The sequence below is a fragment of the Chamaea fasciata genome, unplaced genomic scaffold (genome assembly GCF_029207755.1).
Source record: "Chamaea fasciata isolate MVZ Bird 193981 ecotype frontalis unplaced genomic scaffold, bChaFas1.0.hap1 SCAF_2, whole genome shotgun sequence".
In the NCBI taxonomy this organism is placed as follows: domain Eukaryota; kingdom Metazoa; phylum Chordata; class Aves; order Passeriformes; family Sylviidae; genus Chamaea; species Chamaea fasciata.
Genome location: NW_027094087.1, coordinates 96,140,844 through 96,156,039, shown reverse-complemented (window position 1 = coordinate 96,156,039; position 15,196 = coordinate 96,140,844). Strand labels below are relative to the sequence as shown.

Sequence of the window (15,196 nt, the reverse complement as noted above, 5' to 3'; positions counted from 1 at the left end):
CTTTCTGCTTTGTGACTTCACAAGATAGGAAAAAGGGAGGTTGAATGGAGGAACACAGAAAGAAAGAGGACAGCAGAAGACAGCAGCTACATTCCTCGCCCCCAGCATGACCTGTCAGCACAGCCGACAGTCCCACCTGGATCACCCGAGTGCCCACCTTTGGCAGTACACGGAGAGAAACAGGAGCACCATCAGTCCAACCTATTTCAGATGTCTGCCTACAAGTGATTGCCTTTTTGCAGTGACAGAGCATGGCTGGCTTACTCTGACATCAAGGATTCTGTGCAGATGTCTGAACTTAATTAAAAAGTGTCCCTAAGAGGTACCAATTCATAACTTCTAGCTTTGCTTCAGAGATGAATTTTCTTTGAGAAGTTTTCTTCAAATAAACCTCAGTCGGTTCCAATAAATGTGTCCATTTTTTAAATTTGCACCTTCTGTTAAATCACACATGCTGTTTAATAAGCCTGAAGGATTTACAAAGAAGTGTTTTTGTAGGATATAAAACATTCTTTTCAAGATGGAGACGAAGGGGGCTACAGACCAGCAAGCTTTAATAAACCTACCTGTCAGAGTTGCACATGCATCCTGTGCTGACTCTTTCTACAGACAGATCAAAGCTCAAGAGAGAAATGTTTTCAGATCTGTGCTCTCAATGTACTTAAAATACACAGCCTAGATTAACTCAGGATTCAAGACAGCTATGGAAGACAATTCAGAAAAATCACACACTATTAGAAAAAACAGTTTAATCTTCCCTTGAGCTTATGCCAGGGGGAAAAAAAAATCCCACTGCAAGCTGCAAGCAGAATTATCTGCTGCAAAGAGATGGAACTAACAGTTCTCCTGAACTCACCAGGGCAAGTAGCAGACAGCCTCAAACTCAGGAGTGTGGCTAGACTGCTCCCAGGGCAGCCTTGCAGGTGTGTGCATGCTGAGCAACAGTACCTAGCCAGAATCTGATGAATGCAAGAGGACATGCACACAAAGTGCAAGCAATGAGAAGACACTGGCCTTGCTTTGTAAGAGCAAGGGGGCTGGTAGCTCTTCAAATGAAGCCCCTTTCAGAAGCTAAACTTGAAATATCTGATACTGTTCCCTGTGGCAAAAAAAAGACCTATAGCAGAGCATCTGACAGTCGAAGTATTAACTCAGCAGTCATTATTTGACTGCTTTTATTGAGAAAGTCTGGTAAGCTGTAAGCTGTTGCTGGCTCCTAGAAAGTGGAAAGCTATCAGAGCAATGCTTATTAGACAACATCATCTTGGAAAGAAAAATCAGTGGTCACTGGGAATATGTGCCCCACCAATGGAAGTAAAATCCCATTTTGTTTACATGGTACATTAGCGGTTCACCACATAGTATTTAACCTACAAAATACTAAAGGATGACCAAAAAAGCCACAAGCACCAGTCTAAATTCAACACTTCTAGATGTATTTCACAGAATGGTTTGAGCTGGAAGGCATCTTAAAGATCACGCAGTTCTAATCCCTGCTCTTACCAAACCAGGTTGCTCAAACCCCATCCAACCTGATCTTGAATATTTCCAGGGAGAAGGGTGGGTACCTCTCTGGGCAGCCTGTTCTAGTGCCTCACCACCCTCAGGTAAGAATTTCTTCCTAACATCTTATCTAAACTTGTTCTCCTTCACCTGAAGGCCATTGTCTCTTGTCCCATCACTACATGCCCTTGTAAAAACTCCCTCTCCAGCCTCTTATAAGCGCCCTTTAGGTACTGGCAGGCTTCTCTCTGACCTCTCTGGTATTCTCTTCTCCAGGCTGAGCAGCCCCAACTCTCTGCCTGTCCTCACAGGAGCAGTGCTGAAGCCTCTGAATCAACTGAGTGGCCTTACTCTGGAAGTGTTCCAAAAGGTCCATATCTGTCTTGCATTTTGTGTCCCAGAGCTGGATGCAGCACTGCAGGTGGAGTGTCACAGGAGCTGAGGGGCAGAATCCCCTCCCTCACCCTGCTGGCCACATTGCTTTTGATGCAGCCCAGGAAACTTTTGGCTCTCTGGGCTGCAAGTGCACATTGCTGGGTCATACTGAGCTTTTCATCCACCAACACCCCCAGGTTTTCCTCTCCAGGGCTCATCTCAGTCCTGATGGATCTCCCCTGATGTTACTATGGCAAGATTGGTGTCAGTGCACGTGAAGATTAATGAGGATTAAAATACGTTAGGGATTTGGAGTTCTGTCAGTATAAATTTGACATCAGAACACACAGACAATTTCTGACTGTCCTTACTACACCATCTCCTCACCATCTTCCTTTTCTCCCCACCCAGGCAGTAAGCTATTTTAATCACAGCTCTCAAACTGTGCTTCCTATGTGCACACATCATTCGGTAGCTCCTTCCCCATTAGGCAACTGCAACCACACTTAGAAAAAAGTCTTATGAAGGATTAAATTTCTCCAAGTGTCAGAAGCTTTGATCTGCCCTTTAATAAGCTGTCAAATACTTTTCCCTTCCACCTCAGTCAGAAAGAAGTCTGAACAGCCATTAATCAAGTATGTTAAGGCCAAACAGCAAAAGCACAGATCCAGATCAGTCCCAGTACTTACTGGTTCTTATGTGTGAAATAATGCAGCAGGCTGAAGGAACAACATGAAGCCACAGTGAAGCCACAGCCCGTGGAAAAAATTCTGTCACAACACCTAGGTGGACTGTTGGCATTTCAGTCCACAGCTATAAGCCAAAAATCCTGCTTCACATTCATTTAACCGTGGAAGCTAAACTCACTTGAAACACACACCCCCTCCACACTGTCTATTTATTTTAGCTTAAGTTTCACCCATATCTACATCTCTCCTTTGGTGCATATCTGTATTGCTATGTATCTCCTTCCTAAAGATTTGAAGTTAAACAAATTGCTGCAAGCAGAGGTGGGATCCGACTTGAATGCTCCTGCACTTTCACTTCTTCTGAGAGTCCTCCACACCACTACCATGCTATTCTACTTGGGTAAAAACATGTTTTCTACTGAAAAATTCTTTTTGCCATGCCTCCCCGTTTCCCTTCCCCACCCCCTTTTTTTAAAAGGCTTCTCCTTCCGTTGTTTCTTGTTCTTGCTCCTCACTTGGCATTGTGGAAGGAAACTGTAGTAGATGAGAAGCATTTTCTTCGTAACAACCTTGTAGATTTGTATCAAGATACTCATTGAGTGTGAAGAAGTCTGCAACCTTCCTGTATTACAGCACAAGAACTCCCTTCCACACACATCTTGAATTGTTACGGTATTTTTGTTTGCCTGCTTTTTAATACTCTTATCAGTAGATTCCCCCTTTCTTTAAACTTTCGCCAAGAAGTCTGTTTTCTACTATGTTGCACCCCAAACCCGCTTCTTCTCAGCAAGCCACTTGTACTTGCAGTATTCCAAGAAAAGAAGGCAAAGAGAAAAGTTTTAAGAAATCTAAAAAAAAAAGGTCTTATGAGATTTATCCACACACTATCCCTCATGCTGAGCGCTGCAATTTTGATAAACAAAAACCAGGCAAACCCCTCCTCCCAAGAGCTTCCCCAAATGCAGGAATATGATTGTTGGCCCTTCTCACCCGTTCTTCTGGAGAGGTGCTGTCGTCCAGGTTATTGAGGGCATTTTCCACCCGGGCCAGACGACCAGACAGGGACAGCAGGAGGTTGACCACTTTGTCAAGGTCGCCAATAAACATCTTGAATTTGTCAAACTCATTTGGTTTGCAGACTTCTTTCACAATGGCCTCTACCTCCTCCCCCAGGATATTATTCGCTTGGATGTCTTCCAGAAGTGTCTCCCGTGCTTCTCTCAGCACCTGCAACTTCCTACTAATGCTGTCAATAAGTTCTTGCTGTGGAAAATAAAGGAGATAAGAATTTATTAGCACTACAGCATTTTTCCCTACTTCTGAAAGTCATGTCGGTTGGCAATTTAATACATTTCAGCTTCCATGAGGCTTTGAAAATGAGTGTATTGCAAATAAATATATGCCTGTGTCAAAGGTCTATACATCTGCATTCAAAGGTTCAGGACATAGCTGAATGCTCAGCTTGAGATCTGTGTTAAAGCAAATTACCTTTGTGGAAAAAGATGAAGGATTTTCACCCTACCAACAAGCCTTCCTGCATTTTGTTTGAGCAGCTTCAAAGCTTGCTATAAACAGCAGAAAGTACAGCACATGCCTGTGTCTCTAAATAACAGGTCCATAACACCTTGCTGAAGACCTACACTTAGGAAGCTACACAGTACTAGAAAAACAATCCTGTGTTTTCCATAAGATGCAGTTAAAACTAGGGCACTGCCAAGCTTTCTTTTCCTTTCTGCATAATATTAGCATTCCTCCAATAACAGTCCTTCCACTCTCAGAAAATCTTAGCATTAACACGCCTTACAACATTTCTGTAGGGTAGTCATAATCCCTATGGCACAGGGAATAAAATCTACTGTACTGCACAAAGCAGCTCTGTGCAAAGCTGTGCAAACTGACTCTGCCAAACGACCAAAGAAGCATCACCATCCCAGGCCAGAGGAATACACAACCTCACTTGAAGTTTGGGGGGCTTCTGCACAATAGTCCCCACTGCCTGAGGTGCACTTGCACTGCCTTACAAAAGCACGTGAGGCGCAGCACCAGCAGAAACCAGACCAGGAATCCAGATCTCCTTTGATCACCTGTGGTCCCCCCGTGCTATTTCCCTGCATTTGGGCAAGAGGTCTTGTTTCTTACATGCCCATTAGCTTTCACTGGTGCACAAGTGGTGTAAGGTAGTTCAGCCAGCTGTCAACTCTGAGATAATTCACACCCTAAAAATGCCCCATTCATTTAAATGAGGGTGCCTACTTGGTATTCAGCTAATTTCAAGTAAGAAAAATTTCCAAAGGATTCTCTAAACATACACCTCAGTGCAAATTCTGAATGAAAATTACATCCTTTAAAATAGTCATTATTTCACAGTCCCCCTCGTTTTGTTTTTTTTAATTATTCACGACAATCTTTAGGAACTCTGCTTTCTAAATGCAAATCTGAATACAAGTCTTCATGATTACTGAGAAACATACTGATAGCAGCTGCTGCTCACAGAGGCCACTGAACAGTCATTGCCAATTTATTTTGGGAACAAAAAACCAACACAAAACAGTCTGCCATCTTAACAGAAAGCAACTACACCGTGAAAATGTAACAGCCTTTTTGAAAGCAGAAATTCAACCCATGGATTATCCATACTGTTTTTTTTCCTTTTTGATTTAATGTACTCAGTTCAGGTTAATCTGGATCTGGGTTATCTGCTAGCCTTGGTGCCCAAAAGATTAAGGTAGTAAGCAGTTCTACAGATGCCTGCTTTACTGACTGATTAATCTGCAGGATTTGATTTTTTCCCCCTTCTCTCAATGCAAATGCAGTTTGATTTGGATTATGTAGGTCACAGTGCTATGTTCTCATTTCCCTCAGATGACATGCACTATATGCTGCTGTTTCACCATTCAAAATACAGCAGGATACTGTGGTGCTCTATGTTATCATTTCAAATTTTTTCACTTCTGCAGCTGTGCTCCAACTTTCTTTAATTAAACAAAAAAGCCACGTGGCTGCTCAGCATTTACTGATATGGTCTGCCAGCCCAGATCAGCTCTCTCAGTTTCTTTCTCTAAAACACAAAGAAGCCATTTTCCCAGTAACATCCTTTAGTAACATCCCAAGCAGCTGAAGCTAACCTCTAAAGCAAGATTTTTTCAGGTGAGAAGACCATAAATACTAAGACTGTCGTATCTATTAAGAATTGGATTATGATTACTGATTTCTTCATAACCAGATGAAGCAGCCCCTGCATGCAGCAACTGTGAACTCACTACACGCTTTTGCACACAGCAGAAAACCTGTATTATGTTCAATATCTACTGAGCCAGAAGAGCTGCAGTCTACATCTTGAGACTGGCAGATGAATAATTTATAGCTGTGAATTCTGTACCAGTACACAAGAAAACAATAAAGTCATTCTTACTGATCTGACTAGCAACACAGAAGGTGGCTCAGCAGAGCACTGCTCAGGTGGCTCACTGCTTGGCATGCTTTTACATAAATTATACTCTGCTTTCAGCTCACCACCCCATTCCTAAAGAACTCAAGCCTCAAACTAGACAAAAAATTGGTATACAGGAATTATTTTTACACTCTTCAGCAGTTGCTGAAATTTTCCTAAAGGCAAAGGGGAAACTTCCTACACACCCACACATGGATTTGCCTTACTACAAAAAACAGTCTTATAGCATCTTCAAATTCTGAGCGGTATTTTGTAATTGTAGTAAACCTACATTAAACTCAGTGCATAAGACACACACATTCCATTCCTGCCAGCTGGGAATACAGGCATTGGCTCAAAAAATCAAAATAAAAAATAAAAGAATTAATAACCCTATATGAAATTCCTTTACTTATTTCAAAAGAAAATCACCACACATTTCTGGTTTGCAGAGCAGAGAATGACAAATACAGGAATCATTCCACAGTGGACTGCAATTAAGATATCTCAGGTTTCCAGGAATCAAGAAACAGGTTCTGGGCATATGGCCCATTTAAAACTACCGAGGTCATAAAGTGTGCCATTAAAATGTTCAGGTCCCTAACAATCCCTTGTTAAACTGTTGTCAAATTTGAGAAGCTGGGCCAAGCTGTATCTTCCATCCATTTAATAAAGATGCCTTGACCCACTTACAAAGAGTTTTCTATGTTTTCTGACAAGATCCATGATGAAAGCCCACTGAACTGAGTGCTCCATCTCCATGTGGAAGAGCAGGGAGAGAAGCGAGCAGCAGGGTGTGTGTGCTACAACATGTACACTTAGGGGAGATGATGGGAGGGTTCTACTAAAAGCCCTTCATGAAAACCTTCCTATATGATATGATTAGTGGTGTATATATACTGAAGCTGGGCGATGGATAGAGAAGTATGAAAATGGTAAACATGATTTTCTTGTTAAGAAACCAACAAAAGTAAATGGCAATCTTGCTTATAGAAGTTGTGGTATTTTGTTTGTTGGGCAAACAAGAAAGGTTTAATTTTACCTCCCTCCTACTCAGTGATTAATGAGAATGAAACTAATTCTAGCAGAATCACGAATGTGACAATCATGTGTGGCACCAGATAAAACCCAATTATTTAAAATGAATTGAAATCCTTGATTTGTGTAAGTAGTACAGCTGTTGGATTCAGCAGCTGTCTAGCAAGAGGGTGAGGAAAGGGCTCCTGCTGCAGCCATACCATGCCCCTGGCAGTGCACAGCACATTAAACGTGTGATGCAGAGGCAGCAGAGGGAGGCTGAAACAACACAGAGGTAACAGAAAACACAACAGCCCACTCAAATGCAGAGCCAGCCATGCCTGCTCTGAACCACAGGTGGAAATCTCTCATTCTTGGTGACTAAATATAGTCCTAATAATCAAAAATCCTTCCTGGGACTGGATTATCAAGTACACCCTGGCAGCTACTTTGTAAGCAGAGAGCTGACTTGGACAGAAAAGGTTTGCACACCACTGCATTACTGGCTTAGGTAAACAGAGTTAAACTACATCTCTTTACTTGATCAAACAGAACATTTCCTCCAGCTTATCCATACTGGGAACAGTGATTAAAATATTTTGTGCTAAGTTACTAATGAGATGAATGCCATAATTTTACTGTAGGACAATACTTTCTCTACACAAATATCAGGTCATCATTGTAGTATCTAGAGAATTATGGTGACCTTCAATCAGAAATAAAACACTAAAGGATGGGTATGAATAAGAAGACTGCTTCCTTCCCTTATGACAAGCAACTTCCACTGAATCCATCAGGCTAATTAGTTATCTCCCACAATCATTATTAATTTGGGAAGTAGGAGAAATAGTTTGCTGTTCATGAAAACAAAGGGGAAGGAAAACAGAAAAGAAAAAAGGTGTGTGTATGTTCCTTCTCTCTCAAGACAAACCCAAATTCTGGACCTAAATTTCAAAAATTTGGAACAACTAAAACCACCACCAGCTTCAGGGGGAGACATAAGGACTGCTGTTTCTTTTTACACAGCAAGAAATAGAGAAGGACCTCAAATGGAAAACGGTATTTTAAAACAACCCCCTCGAGACTTTTCCACTTAAGACTTTCCAAAACATGCAACAAGTTGCAAGAAGGACAGAATATGAAGTTCCTAAATTCACAGGTGTACACTTAACTCATCCCCAAAAAGAAACAAAAAAAACCCCCAGAACCAAAAGAGGCTGATTTTTTCCAACTGATCCTGTACATGTAGAAGGCCTTTTACTGAGTGCTGTTTAGTCAAACAAATTCAGTTAATGTAATGAACAGAACTCAGAGCCTTCCATTACACTTTTAGAAATGTCTTTTACCTTCTTCTCTGACAAGTCATGATCCAGTTCATCTTCAGAATCATCCTCACTCTGCTGCTGTTGCTGCTGCTCCTGCATGTCCTTCATTTTAATCAGCAGCTCTGCCTTTGGTGCAGATGTGCTGTAGTAAGTAGAATTGGTTGTCAGGGAGATGGCAGATGTTGCACTCTGCTCCTCTTTCCTGGGAAAAAGTCAAAACTTTCATTAACTACCTTGACACCCTAATCAATGAAAAGAAAGGAGAATGCTTTAGAGCCATCATTTCACCAAGCAAGCAGGGGGTTCAAGAGAAAACCATTACCTATGTAAATAAGATAAATAAACACTGTGAAAAAATCTGTATGATTTTATCATACATCAATACATGCTCAGCAAAACTGAAATCATGTAGAAGATCATACATTATTACAAGAATTGAAATGCATCAAAGGTAATGCATCTGGAAACAAAATGGAAAGTTATATTTTACAAAGGAGTGCAGAAAAACCTCAGTGTCATAGACACTATCCTTTTGGATTGGGATAGTACAATATAGGCATTCAACTTTTTGATTAGGGAATCATAAACCTCTCGAGAAGGACACAACTTATCAGATAACTCATATCAAGAAAGCAAAAACCCATAGAACATCAACATGGATGGAATTCTATTACTTTCTTTCTTTGATCTCATTCACTTCTAAGAAATGCCTCATGCCCGCTTCAAGTCATCTTCGAAAATTTTCATCACGTAAAAAGCAAGAATATTGTTCCTTCTCTATCCAGTTACTAGACTGGATGACCTTGGTAAATATGTAATCACGATGAAATGGCAAAAGTTAATTATTCCTCAATTGGCTGTCAACCATGTCTTGTAAATCTTTCATACTGTACAACACTCTTTCTGTCATTAGTGGTATCATTAGTAGTATATGCTTGACTACTGTCCTATCACAGAAGTCTCAGAAAAGGCCCTCAACAGAAGGCAGACTCACCTCCAGCCCCCATGGAATACTGACACACTCTGGATAGAAGCTTACAAGGACATACCAGCTTACAGAAAATAATACTCACTTCTCTTCTGAAATTTTTGGAGAGGGAACTTTTGGCAGAAGCTTCCTGCGCTGCTGAGCTTCTTCTAGGAGATGTTCATCTTTAGGGAATATACCAACCATCAGATCCATTGTTGTTTTTATTTTCGCATTAGGATCTAGTATGTCTGCTAGAGATTTATCTCTTCCCACAATCTCTCTGGCGAGTTCTTCTGACTTCCAGTCGTCAAAGGTCTTTTCTTTGGCCTTTACATAGCTGGATGCTTGTGTGGCAGCACTGCTGTCCTTCAAGTTGCTCCCAAGTTCTTCAGCCGGTTGAGGGTCAGCTGGTTTGGTTCTGGCCTCTGGCTCTGGCTCTACACCTTGCCTGGTGTAAGCACAGAATCGTGAATAGGACTGCTCAGAAGTGCTGAGTGTTTTAATCTGGTCCTTTTCCAAACCACTGGGTAAAGCAGGAGGTTCCATGGTACTGACAAGGCTCTGCCGACTCTCCTTCTCTGCGCTGCTCTCAGAATGAACTATCTTGATGGGAACCATTTTCACTGTAGTATTGTTGTCTATAACCCTTTCAATTCTGGAAAATAAACAAAATTCGTCCTTAGAAATGGAAGAACCTTGAATCTCAATTCACATCTGCCAATCAAAGGGGAAGACCAAAAAGACAGGTAAGAGAGCGAGGTATCTCATTGTATCTCAAACCCTAAATCTACACGTTCTTTTCTGCCCACAAATTTTAAATAGCGTTATTAGTTCATTTGTAAGGTATACAAGATACAAGGTCATGATATAGGACTTCTGTTTGTTTCCATGAAGGCGAGGGTCCAATCTCAGCAGCCAGGCCCTGGATTTCAGACAGTGCTGCTGAACAGCCTGTTCCTCCCTTTGCTGCCACAGGCATGGAGCAAAACGCGCCCTCAGCCCATCCTCACTGCCTCACACAGATCCAACAGCGCCCTCGCCTTTTGGCCTCACAGACAGCTCAGCTGCCTGGGGAGTCTGTGATGCCCTCACATCAATTCTCAGCTCTTCCAAGGGAAGAGACAACAGACCAGATGGGAGAATCCCACAGGCTAGGTTTTTGCTGAGCTACCAGAATAACAAAGAATCACACATGGGAAATCTGGAAATCATTCAAAACTTAATTACATGGTTAAAAAAAAAAAAAATCTTCATTTATAAAATTTCATATTTGACATAGAAAGCTTAATAAATAGATCCCACCATAGTGTCCTGGTTTTCCACTTAAAGAAGAGAAACCAGTCACTGAAGAGGATACTATACAATTCTGGATACTCTTTTTAAGAGAAGCTTGTAGCAGAAGTTCGGTACTGCCTAGCACAAAGGACCACCTTAGCCATTCAGGAAGGAAAGCTATTTAAAGCAGAGGCTAACTTAAATTTTTGAACTGGACAATAACATGTTAAATAACATTACAGAAACATCTGTACTGTATGTAAGCCATATAAGAAGCTGAAGTCTAGTTTAGTGGTTCTGAGTTTGCAAAAAGTTTAAAATTATTGTCATAATGTGGGTTTGGAACCTCTACAGCAAGGAAAGGAACATTGCCTACTAGCTAAAATATCCGGTTTCATCTGGCTGGGTAGCTTGCTGTCTTTCAGATAAGTGACCAAGACATACCACAGCTCTTTTGCTCTAAGTGTGGGTGTGTTACTTTCCTTAAAATAAGCTTATACTTTTGTACTGTTGGTTACAGCCGAATCTGTTTGACTTGATGTTTTTCAGAAGTTTTATCTTGTATTTTAATGGTATATTTGCCTCTGAATGAACATGTAGCCACCCAGTAGGCATTTACTTTCCACAAGTACTTTGTGGATGTGCTTTGACATACTGATCCAACTCTTGGGGCAGGTTTTCCAGCCCATGCTGAACCTCCTCACTCCCATTTCATCAGGCTGTTTTTATTCAAGGGGACTGTCATTTTAAAGAGTTCACTTCTGTGCCCACTGCTTAGACCCAGCTCCCCCCACCTGCAGACTCCTGACTGCGGCAGGGCTGGGCAGTGCCCAGCCACCACCTCCTACCCTTTCTTTTGCTTATTTTAGTTAAAGCCCACACATTTGAAACTCCACTAGAACGCGAAGAGGAACATATTTTGGAAACTGGGGGAAGTATAAGATGAATGCATAAATGTATGGGGGGTAACTGGAAACAAAGTGAGCTGAGTGTAATTCTTCACCTAAAATGTCCAGCATCTCTTTTGAGACTTTGAGTACATTCCTCTCAGCCTAGTCAAAGATTTTTTCAGAAACTTAAGGCATCATAAATCGATTGCTTTCAGTAAAAGCAAAGACAGTTCAACACCAGGTGCTTCAAAAATTCTGTTTCTGCAATCACCACCCTCCTGATTTCAGAAGGTTTTCCATTTGTGGAAAAGCAGCAAGAAATTTTGACTTGCAGCAACTCTGCTTGTGGACATTCCAAAGCTTCAACCCAACCAACAGTCCCTCCTTGACTTGAGTTTAGGTTTAGTGGAAATCTATTGATGCACCCTTTTCAGCTTTGTTGTTGCTAAACAGCTGTCTTTGGCAATAGCTGGGTTGTGTACACCATCAGTATTTGTCCCCCGCACGTTATTCTACCTAAATCATTGCAGGAAACCCTGCACACACTCACCTTGGCCTGCTGATGAACAAGACACTTTTCTTAAAAGAGTAAAAAAAGCTATATAAGCTAACATCATCAAACTTGGGCATGCAAAGTGGCATGACCAAAAGCTCATATGCAAGGAGCCAACAGAAATAATAAGCCAAATCTGATTAACTATGTATTAAGATAAATCTACTTAACATATTTTATTCATATGAAACAAATACCATATAGAAAGTTCTGAGGCATGGCCACCACGCTTGTCCTTTTTGGCCAAACCTGTTTTAGTGAGTAATTTAATTATTAACTGGGGACAATACATTGTGTGCAAACAAGAGCTGTCTGGGCCTAAGAATTTTAAATGTTAGCAAAAGATTCGCAGGGTAAGTATTTTATCATTCAGATATGGGCATATAATTAGACACACCTCAGTGCTCATTTCAACATTAAAGCTTAGCAAAAAGGAAGGACAAATACAATTGGCTTTCTACGCATCCTTCATATCTGTTCATAAAGTAATACATTAAGGAAGTCAAAGCAAAACATTAAGGAAGTCATTACTGTCATCTACCTTAGCACATGGATTCTAGGGTTCATATGACATATATTACTACTTCATGCTAAAAACACTGCAGAATGAAACTTCATTTTTTCCTCCAGTTTTAAGAGGAAAAACATCAAGGCCTATTTAGGAAAAAAAGTGATTCATGTTTTCAGGTCGTAAGGCAGAATGGAAAACAGCCTGATTTTGTTCAACCATTTACATTAGAGTAATGCCATGCCAACTGCTTTTGCTCAGAGAAGCAACCTCTGCATGAATCCAGCTTAGAGGCTTTGTTTTCATTCTTTAACCATGAATTATAGTGCTGAAGAATTTATGAAAACCAAGATTCCTAAGCTTCCTGGAAGAGTTTGTTATCTTGTGGGAGAATAACCTTTTCTGACGTTAGCAGCATATGACAGATGCAGCAATCAATTAATTTAAGTCAGTTGTCTAATTCTGAGTTTATCTACCCTGGGAAAAGACTGACAATCTCCTATGAGTGTTCAGTCCTTGTCAACATAAAGCATTGAGGACCCCTTCACAGACAACCTAAAGTGCCACATTTCACTGCAAAAGCAACATAAAACCAGACATGATTTGAACAGTGTATATTACTCTGTGTGTTTTCAAAACAGATGTTCTCACAAAGGATCCAGCTTCCCTTCCCACATCTGCTTTGTCCCTCCCTACACTGATTCATATTTATATACAGACTCAGGTAGGGGAAATGATGACAGTGACTTTTCTGACTTTGCCTATACTGTCAGAGGAAAATCTCTTAGAACCTTTCCCTTTCATTTTCTACTAACTACCAGGTGTAACACCTGGGCAGCACAAGTCAACTAAAAGAAACCACAGACCAGCTGAAGGACGTTAATGGTACTAAAAGGAATTTCACACAAGTCTGTGGTCTCTAAAATATGCTGCAATGGCTCAATGCTTAATGAACTTAAAGGATGTGTAAAGAAAATGAACAGACAACCAATAATAAGGTCTAACTGGGCAAAAAGTGTTAAGAAAGTAGTAAAGGAGTTACATCTACTACCTGGCTGGGTTCTCATCCTGTAGGGACACAGGAGGTTTATCAGTGAGCTTCTGTGGTGCAAACTGGGGAGAAGGGGACCTTGATGACTCCATGCCAGGTTTTTGAAGATACCGATACTTGGAAGACTCAGACTTAAGGTGGTTTTTTTCTTCTAAGTACTGACAAACATTCTCTGTGGATGACACTTGCTGGAGCTGCTGTGGATTAGCACTTTTCAGTTTTCCACTGAAAGCTGCAGGACTCTGGCAGAGAGAGGACTGGCTGGCAAAGATTTCAGTGGAGCTGGGGGATGAGGACAGAAAGGGCCGGCTGGCTGCTACCAGCAGAGATTCAGAAGAGGTGCCGAGAGATGGTGCAGAAATATCTGGTCGCCTGTATTTATCTCTTTTAGGTGGTGGTGGCCTCTGAGGAGCAGGTCCACGCTTCTTGTTCAGCAGCACTGGCTCTATTCTATGGTTATCCTCTCCTTTGCCCCAGGACTGACAGGAGTGGTTCTTGTTCAAGGTCTGTGGCTCAGAGTAGGGCAGGTGAGGCAGGCTACAATCCTTGCTCTTCTCATTCACATTTTCCTGAGAGTATCGGTAGTCACTAGGCAATGTCCCAGACCTGCCCCGACTCTCATGAGGCAGAACTGTAGGTTCTTGCACGTGCAATGGCCTGACAGAAGACTTCCACTTGTGGGCTAAACTCTGGTCCAGCTGATTGCTCTTCTCTTGTGGGTTTTCCCTCAGGGCCCCGGTGTCAGCTTGCCTAGAGAAAAGAACACGCTTTTAGTATGCTGCTGATTTATTTCCTTCAGAGCATGGCCAACCCGCCAACCCGCCAACCCAGAAAGCTTGAACACTGAGACCACATCCAACATTGAACACCAACTCCTCCAATCTATGACAACTGTACAGCACAAACACATCCTCTCATGTATGGGCACACATGGTGTACCTAATCTAACGTGATGAGTCAAAACATAATGTCAGGCTGAATTAGGGTAGGGAGCGCCACAGGACGTGACACAACCTCGGAGTAACTCAAGGCACTGCAGCATGCACAACTTAGTTAAACCCACAGCCAAATGGCCAAATGTTGGTATAAAACAAAACTGTCTCCAGAAAAGGAATTCCAATACTAAAATTTCTCTTCTTGCTCCAAAGTCAGTAACAAAGTGTGTGAAACACGTTTCTTATCTAGATGCAATAATACTTCAGGAACATTTGGAAATGTGAACTGAAGACCAGGAACTTTAATTATGAATCTGGAGGTTGAATTTTTGTGTATCTGCTGAAAAATGAAGTGAATGCAAACAAAACGTGCGCTGAAGCTAAAAAATTGGGAAAGGGAAAATTAGCACCTCCTGAATTAAGGCAGAAAAGGAAATTTAGAATGGATAGTATTTTCCAGTCAGACTTATTTTAAGGTTGAACTTCTTTTGCCCTGTCAACACAAATGACAAACAATGGCCAAAAAGGCCTTATCTTATCCTAAATGTTTTTGGGTTTATTCCAGTTTCACACTGTCTCTCTAGTCAGCAAACAGCCTTTCACAGTTCCATGTTTGTCCTTTGCCGCAAGACACGTAGCACATTTGTGCTCACCAGATAAAGACAAATTGGGGAA

At 41.4% G+C, this 15,196-nt stretch overlaps 1 protein-coding gene across 4 annotated transcripts in view; it reads right to left on the bottom strand.

Moving 5' to 3' along the window:
• Nucleotides 1–15,196, bottom strand: part of SHROOM2 (shroom family member 2) — a 120,095-nt gene that overhangs the window by 3,395 nt on the left and 101,504 nt on the right. For all 4 annotated transcript variants that reach the window (XM_066176800.1, XM_066176803.1, XM_066176799.1 and 1 more), the window contains 4 exons: nucleotides 13,587–14,336; nucleotides 9,413–9,964; nucleotides 8,361–8,541; nucleotides 3,558–3,830 (listed from right to left, as the gene is read on the bottom strand). In XM_066176800.1, coding sequence (XP_066032897.1) covers nucleotides 3,558–3,830; nucleotides 8,361–8,541; nucleotides 9,413–9,964; nucleotides 13,587–14,336 — 1,756 coding nt within the window. The remainder of the gene's footprint in view (nucleotides 1–3,557; nucleotides 3,831–8,360; nucleotides 8,542–9,412; nucleotides 9,965–13,586; nucleotides 14,337–15,196) is intronic.